The sequence below is a fragment of the Aptenodytes patagonicus genome, chromosome Z (assembly GCF_965638725.1).
Source record: "Aptenodytes patagonicus chromosome Z, bAptPat1.pri.cur, whole genome shotgun sequence".
Classification (NCBI taxonomy): Eukaryota; Metazoa; Chordata; class Aves; order Sphenisciformes; family Spheniscidae; genus Aptenodytes; species Aptenodytes patagonicus.
Genome location: NC_134982.1, coordinates 20,449,613 through 20,457,007, shown reverse-complemented (window position 1 = coordinate 20,457,007; position 7,395 = coordinate 20,449,613). Strand labels below are relative to the sequence as shown.

General features: G+C 64.6%; 2 protein-coding genes across 2 annotated transcripts; both read left to right on the top strand.

Moving 5' to 3' along the window:
- The first annotated feature begins 501 nt into the window (after window positions 1-501).
- On the top strand, window positions 502-2,340 carry CCNO (cyclin O). Its single transcript, XM_076362859.1, is given in 5 exon segments — window positions 502-596; window positions 995-1,127; window positions 1,129-1,383; window positions 1,497-1,682; window positions 1,855-2,340. Coding segments are annotated over 5 exon segments (1,155 nt in total).
- A 3,005-nt stretch (window positions 2,341-5,345) lies between these two features.
- On the top strand, window positions 5,346-6,707 carry MCIDAS (multiciliate differentiation and DNA synthesis associated cell cycle protein). Its single transcript, XM_076361802.1, has 3 exons — window positions 5,346-5,546; window positions 5,699-5,809; window positions 6,234-6,707. Exons 1-3 carry the CDS (start codon window positions 5,346-5,348, stop codon window positions 6,705-6,707), a joined length of 786 nt encoding a protein of 261 aa, XP_076217917.1.
- Window positions 6,708-7,395: the final 688 nt, after the last annotated feature.

The window sequence follows — 7,395 nt, the reverse complement described above, 5'->3', positions numbered from 1 at the left end:
ACTTTTGTGCCTGTGCTCTTTTGGGTGGATGAACTTTCTCTTTTGTTCCATTTATTTAATAAATACTTCTGTTAACACCTTTGTGTTACTTTTCTTAAAGCATTTGTCAGACACAAGATGAGTATCAATGGATCTTTCTCACTGTAGTCACAACAGGGCTTTTCAGGGTGTACCTTTTTTTTAAAGGCAGCATGTCCCACTGGTCTCTCCTTGGAGAGGATTTCCTTGCTATTCAAGCTGCAGAATTCCCACCTCCTCCTCTCTTTCGCTGCTGGGGTCATAGACTGCTTGAAGCTCTCTTTTCCTTTTCCTATTGATGTCTTCCCCATCACTTGACCCAGGAGAGGTTTTCTTTTTCCTTCTACAAGTCTTTCCTCATCTATAGCGGACTTGATCAATGGATCATATAACCAAATCGTATCCGATTAAAATAGTCACGTCTGGCCTCAACTCTGCTTCCATAAACCTGGTCCCAGTGCAGGGACGTTTTGATTTCCCTCCATGCGGCTGTTCAAAACAGTGCTCCGTTATGTAAATAGTCCATGGATGGAAGTGGAACTGAGACTCAAACTGCCCGGAAAACGCCAGTGTTCCCGGTATCTCCCCCGGTGTATTTGCGCTATATTTCCCAGTGACCTCAAATGAAAGTATTACTTATGCAGAGCAATCTGTAGCTGTTAAAGCTCACTGGGTTCCCAGTTAAAATGCTGGGAACTGGAGAGACATTTATTTCAGTAGTGGCAAAATGGAAGATGCAGCAACTTCAGCTGGCTCGGTTCAGGCTCTGCCGTGACTGGTTTTACGGCACTTCTGCCCGGTTTGCTCCCCGTGCCCTTCCAGAGAGAGGGGACTGTGCTCGGCGCTGTTCTCTGGAGGCCGCCGTCCTACGGCGACTCCACCACTGCCGTCTTACCCGGTGGAAAGCGCTAGAGAAGAGCCAGACGTTTTGGTAGCTCGGTTCCTTTTTGGCCCGGCTGCGGATTTTGTTTTGGAGACGGCGCTCCCGGCACTGCCCAGCCGGCCTCCCCGCGGCGGGCGGGGCGGGGCGGGACGGGGGGTGCCCGGGGAGGCGGGCTGTGGTGGCCTCGGGGCCGCCCCACCTCACAAATAGCCGCCGCCGCGGCCGGCAGCGGAGTCGACACGGCCGCCCCCCCCCCCCCCCCCATGGTGGCGGCGGCGGCGAGCGGGCGGCGCGGCGGCACCCCGCAGCGGCGGGGCCCCGCCGGCTCCCCCGGCCGCTGCCCGCGGCGCCCCGGGACTGCGACGGCAGAGAGCCCGCAGGAGCTGCAGGCTTTCCGCGACTACGGGGAGAGCTGGTATCGCTCCCGCAAGGGGCTGGAGAGCCGCTTCCAGCCGCGGGAGCCGCTCGCCCGGCAGCCGCAGGTGGGGGCAGCGGGGACGGTGGCGGCAGCGGGGACGGTGGCGGGGGACGGGCAGGGGTAGCCCGGTGCCAGCCCGGTGCCGGCCCCGCCTTATCCCCGCTCCCGGCGCCGCAGGTGACGGCGGAGGCGCGCTGCAAGCTGGTTAGCTGGCTTATCCCCGTGCACCGGCACTTCGGCCTCTCCTTCGAGGCGCTCTGCCTGGCCGTCAACATTCTCGACCGCTTCCTCGCCACCACCCCCGTGGCCGCCGACTGCTTCCAGCTCCTGGGGGTGACGGCGCTGCTCATCGCCTGCAAGCAGGTAGGGCGGCCCCGGAGCCCGGCTGCCCCGCCGCCGGGGACTCCGCAGCCCTCCTCGGCCATCCCGAGCGGCTCCGCCAGCCAGCTCAGCCCCGGCCGGGCCGGGCTCCGTACCCTTTCCCCCGCGCTGCTCCCCCGGCTGCAGCATCCCCACCCCCTGTCCCCCCTCGCAGGTGGAGGTGCACCCCCCCAGCGTGAAGGAGCTCCTCGCTCTCTGCTGCGGCGCCTTCACCCGCCAGCAGCTCCGCAACCTGGAGTGCATCGTCCTGCACCGGCTGGGCTTCGACCTGGCGGCGCCCACCGTCAGCTTCTTCCTGGAGCACTTCAGCCAGGTGCGGCTGGAGGCGCGGGGGGCCGACGCGGGGGAGGCGGCGGACGCCAGGAGCCTGGCGGGGGGCGTAGCGGAGCTCAGCCTGGCCGACTACGCTTTCACCAAATACGCGCCCTCCCTGCTGGCCGCCGGCAGCCTGGGGCTGGCTGACCGGCTGCTGCGCCACCGCAGCCCCCTGGACCTGCGGGTCAGCGGCTACCCGGAGGGGCTCCTGCGGGACTGCATGGACCAGCTGCAGCTCCTGGTGTCTCTGAACGGGCAGTCCCTGCCGCTCCTCCTGCCCCCGGAGGTGGCCCAGAAGTGCCCCTGGCTGCGGGGCGGCCGCTGACTGCGGGGTGATGGCGGCCACGCGTGCCGGTGGTGGGTGGCGTGCAAGCGACGACGGTATTTGCCTCGGCCTTCAGCCGGGCGGGCTCCGCGCTGGCTCGTCATTTGTGCTCCGCAGAGCTGATGTAGAGGCTAATCAGCTGGGCGTTAGCGTCACTGGAGTTCTAAAAATGAGATCGCGGTTTGCACATGATGTTACTGTATGTCAGTTGCACTGTCCCTTTGCTGTTTTTTAAGACCCAGCGTGTAAATAATATACACAATCTCAAGTACTGTACTATTTATTTGGAGGGTGGTCCATACAGATAACGGTGGAAGGACCAAGTGAACGTTGAATAAACTCTTTTCTACCTGTCACCTGTACTCGTTTATTTGCTGGTGGTCTGTGTACACAGCTGGGAGGGGAAACACAGAACGGGAGAGGCACAGAACGAGTTCACCCCAACAGTTAACTCCAGCCCCCACAAAATAATTACGCCCGATGGTGTCGCTCCCCGTTTCAAACTGACATGCTCTGGCTCGGTCATGGCTCGGGAAAAAAAGAAAAAATTAGATGCGCTGACCAAAGTGTAGGGAAACAAAATGTTAAATAATAGAACAGCTGGTTATTATTTTCCCAGCAGGTCTGTAATCCAGGTGCACGCTCCTAACTAAGCTGGCACTGTAGCATGGGAAACATTCAAGGGAAGAAAACAGTCATAATGTTGTAGAATATTCTGTTTTCTTCATTTTATTGCCTTTGTTTCTGTGCACAGAAGTGATGTTAACAGAGCATACACACATCTAAGGTTGCCCTCGGGAGTGCTCGCCCTTCAGGGCCGCAGGGAAGGGGTGAACCGCACGCCGGACTGCGCCCCGAGCCCTGCCTGCCGTCAGGTGTTCAGGCAGAACAAGCAGCGCTTGTCCGAACCGCTGCGGCAGAAAACACCTACCGGCCCCTCACAAGAGGCTAAGGGTCAGTTCATCCTCCGCCACCCGTCGGTGATTTCGGCTGGGCTCGGCGTAGCAGCGGTGGGGGACCCTCTCCCGGCGCGGGGCTCAGTGAAGTCAAGATGCCGCGGGCTGGTTTCTTTTTTTTCCCTGCCCCCACCTTACTCTTCCCGCGCGTACGGCCCCTAGCCCCAGCATGTAATAAATATCCCCATAAAAACCAGCCCAGCCCGCAACCTGACGCCCACACGCGGCCCGGCAGCGACCGGGGTTGGGGGGGTGGTCCAGGGACCGAGATGCTGGCGGGGGGGCGGCCGGGCCTCGGCAGCGGGGCCGGCAGCGCCTTTCCTCGGGTTTCCCTCCGGGGCAGCCCCCTCGGCCCGCCCCGGCTCCGCGGGCGCGGGGAAGGGCTCCGCGGGCGCGGGAGCCGCCGGCGCGGCCCGGGGAGGCGGCGGGAGGTTTCCGCGCCCCGGCGGAGGGAAGGCGGACGGGCAGCCCCCGGCATGGCCCCGGCCCCTGCCCGCGCTCCTGCCCGCGCCCCTGCCCGCGCCACTGCCCGCGGGGCGGCGCCGAGCGGGGCGCAGGGCGGAGGGCGCCCGCCGGAGCCGGGGCCGGGGCCGGGGCCGGGGCCGGGGCGGCAGCATGGAGCAGGGCGGCCGCCGCCGGGCCTTCGGCAGCATCTGCCCCAACAGGGTCCAGGGTCCGCCCGCCCGCCTCGCCAAGAAGCCGGCCCGGCCCGGCGGGGGGGCGGCGGGGACCCCCCCGGCCGCCCTGAGCCCCCGAGCGCCCCCGCCCCGCCCGCGCCGCAGCGCCGCCCCGCCGGCCCCCGCCGCAGCCGCCCTCGGTGAGTCTGTCCGCGGCGGAGAACCCTGACCCCCCGGCCGTGTCCCCCTCCCCGCGCCTCCCACCGCGCCCCCCGGTGCCCCCCACCGTGCTCCCCAGCCCCGCATCCCCCTGCCGTGACACACTCACCATGCCCTGCACCGTGTCCCCCCGGCCGTGTCCCCCTCTCCATGCCCCCCGCTGTGGCCCCCCCGGTGCCCCCCACCATGCTCCCCAGCCCTGCATTCCCCAGCTGTGCCCCTCGAGGATGCACTCCGGCCACGCTTCCCACTTCGCCGCACCACCCCTGGCTATGCCCATCGCTGTCCCGGGCTCCTCACCACTGTCTCTCCCTGTCCCCAGCACTCACCACCATCGACTGGCAGGATTTGGCAGCCTGTGCCCCCACCCTTCCCACCACCCCGACCGGCCCCGTGACCCTGCAACAGGTAACCCCCCAGATGGGGAAGTCTTGGCTGCCCCCGGCACAGGGCACCCACGGGGGTGGCCCCCTCAAGCTGATGGGTGCTGGCAGCCTCCCCCCAGCCTCAGGCTTCCCAACTGTGAAATGGGCACGGTGGAGGACAGCATCTTGTCCCACGCGTTAGATGGGTTAGGTGCAAGGGCAGGGCAGGGGACAGGCACCCGGTAGTACCGGGGCTGTGGGAAGGTGCTGAGCACAGGCAGCAGTGTCGGAGCAGTACGGGCAGCAGTGGGCAGCATGGGCAGGTCTGAGCCCTGGGCCCCGCTCACTGCCATGTTTCCTTCACCCCTCCCAGGGTCCCTGCTTCCAGGATGGACCGGAGTTTGATTTCCAGGAGTTCAGGGATGCTGTCGATGATTTTATATCTGGCAAGTAGATATTTTTCCTTACCTGAGCCAAACACACCTGTGTGTGCGCATCATCAGTCACTCTGCATTTCGTCTCCTCTTTTTTTTGCTTTGTTTTTGGGTTTCTGGATGCCCACTCACCGCACGCTCATCCCACACTGGGACAGTCTGTAAGGCAGTGCGTCCCTGCACACCCCCTTAGAGGGACCTGGGCTGGCACTGAGCTTTCCCCCATGGGAGACAGAAATTAAATCCAAACAGGTTTAAGGTGCACAGCTGCCACAGTAGAGTAAAAGCATGTCGCGAAATACCGAAGGGACGCTTAGAACTGGGATGGTGTGCTGAGGTCAGGGGGAAGAGAGGATGCGAAAACCTCCTCTGTCTTCATGCCTGTGGCTATTCTCTCCAGATGCATCCACCTCAATGCCACGGCCACTGGACTGCACCGACTTTGATTTCTCACTTGGCGAGGAGGTGGCCTTTGGCCCCTGCGCCCCACAGCTGGAGAGCAGCGTACTGGCGCAGATGGCCCTGCAGTGCCTGCCTTCCCCCGAGCCGTGCTGGAGGGACCTGGCAGACCAGCATCAGAAAGCGCTGGGAGATGCCCTGGAGGCAAACAGCCAGGTAGGGACCCCCAGGCTCTCCCCAAGGGCCCACGCTGGGTTTCTCTCACTCGCATCCTGCTGAGGCGGCTGCGTGGCCCTGGTGTGCGGCATCCCCCAGCCCCTGGGCTGTGGGGTTGTCCCGACCACCCTGTCCCCACTTGTCCTTTGCAGCTGCAGGAAACCCTCACGCAGAGGCGGGAAGAGCTGGCGACGCTGCGGGAGAGCAATGTGCAGCTGAAGGAGCTGGCGAGCCAGGCCAGGCAGCTGGCCGCGGTCCTTGACGTGAGTGCTGCCGCCCCACCTGGCCCGGCTGCCCCAGGGCCCAGCTGGTCCCTGGGGGACAGTGCGGTGGGGGGGTGCAGTGTGGGACAGGGTGCGGGGTGAGGCCGAGCAGCGCGGGGTGGGACAGGGCCATGGGGGGGTGGTGCAGTGTGGGTCGGGGTGGTGTGGGGCGGGGCAGGGCGGTGTGTGGTGGGGGGAGGTGGGATGGTGCAGGACGGGGTGGGGCAGGGCAGGGCGGGATGGGTTGGTGTCGTGTGGGGTAAAGCAGTGCCGGACGGAGTAGGGCAGTGGGGGACAGCGTGGTACAGTTCGGGGCAGGGTGGTGCAGGATGGGGTAGCGTGGGGTGGAGCGGTGCGGGGCAGGGCGGTGCGGGGACGCGCGGTGCGGCACAGCCCGCGGAAGTCGCGCTCTCTCCCCGGGCAGACGCTGATGCTCCCGCAGTGCGACGACGGTGCGGCCCTTCCTCCTCCTCATCCTCCTCCTACTCCTCCTCTCCATCCTCAACCTCCTCCTCCCGCCACCGCCGCCGCCCCGGCCGGGATCTGGGGCGGGCGCGGGCGGCCGGAGCCGCGGGAGGAGGCGGCGGGCGTGGACGTCATGCTGCGGGAGGTGTCGGAGAGGTGCCGCGCCGCCCTTCGGAGCCTGGGGGGCAGCCCGGGGGGCAGCCCTACGGCCAAACGCCAGCGGCCGGCCCCGCGCCTACACGGCGCATTCCGCGGGCTGCGCACCGGCCGTGCCGCTCCGCGCCCGGGCGGCGCGGGGCTGGAGGGGGGCGGCAGCCTGCGGGCGGCCCTGGGGGAGGCGGGCGGCATCCGCACCCTGGCCTTCCCGCAGGGCAACGCCTTCACCCTCCGCACCGCCGCCGGCGGGTACCGCTTCCGCTGGGTGCCGCGCTGAGACCCCACGGACCCCCGCGGCCCCGGCCACGCGTGTCCCGGGCAAGGCGGAGCGGGGCCTGCCGCAGCGTGAGGCTGGCAGGGCACCCCCGCCCGGCGGCACGCTCCCCTTTCTCTCTTTGAAAACGGGTATTCGCGCTTTTCCCCCGTTGCTGGAGGCCGGCGAAGAGAAGGGACGGGCGCGGGAGAGGCGGCCGCACCGCAGCGAGGGTGGCGAGGCGCGGGCAGTGCCGCTGCAGCGGTCGCCGGGCTTTACACAGAGCGGTGGCTTCCGAGTCGGCAACCCGCCCTCAGTAGTTCGCTAATTAACGAATGTAGAGATTAAATGAAGATCTGCCCGGTTTTATCCGGAGGCTTTACTCAGTTGAGCAGAAAAATGTAACTTACAGGATAGTGACTGCAGCTGGCCGGTGTGAAAACGGACAGACCGTCCATCCCAAGTGGTTTGAACACGATACACCTTCCCCATCACGGAATTCTACATCCACAATGTTTACAAATTGCACTTGTGTCATTCATGTGTGCAACTGTAGGTGTATATTTGTACTCGGTGTGATGATTAAATAGTGCTTAAAATTGCTGTTTATTTGTACTGATTTAATGTAAACACTGTTTTGCATCAGGTATGCATATTTGCTTTCATTAGAGCAAAGGTAACAGAAAGCTGAGCATCTACACAAAGTTTACTT

Excerpts from the sequence above, each read along its gene's own strand:
- MCIDAS (XM_076361802.1), top strand. The coding sequence starts at position 5,346 with ATGCCACGGCCACTGGACTGCACCGACTTTGATTTCTCACTTGGCGAG. Across the intron at positions 5,547-5,698 it reads CCCTGGAGGCAAACAGCCAG|CTGCAGGAAACCCTCACGCA; the intron begins GTAGGGACCCCC and ends TGTCCTTTGCAG. Across the intron at positions 5,810-6,233 it reads AGCTGGCCGCGGTCCTTGAC|ACGCTGATGCTCCCGCAGTG; the intron begins GTGAGTGCTGCC and ends CTCCCCGGGCAG.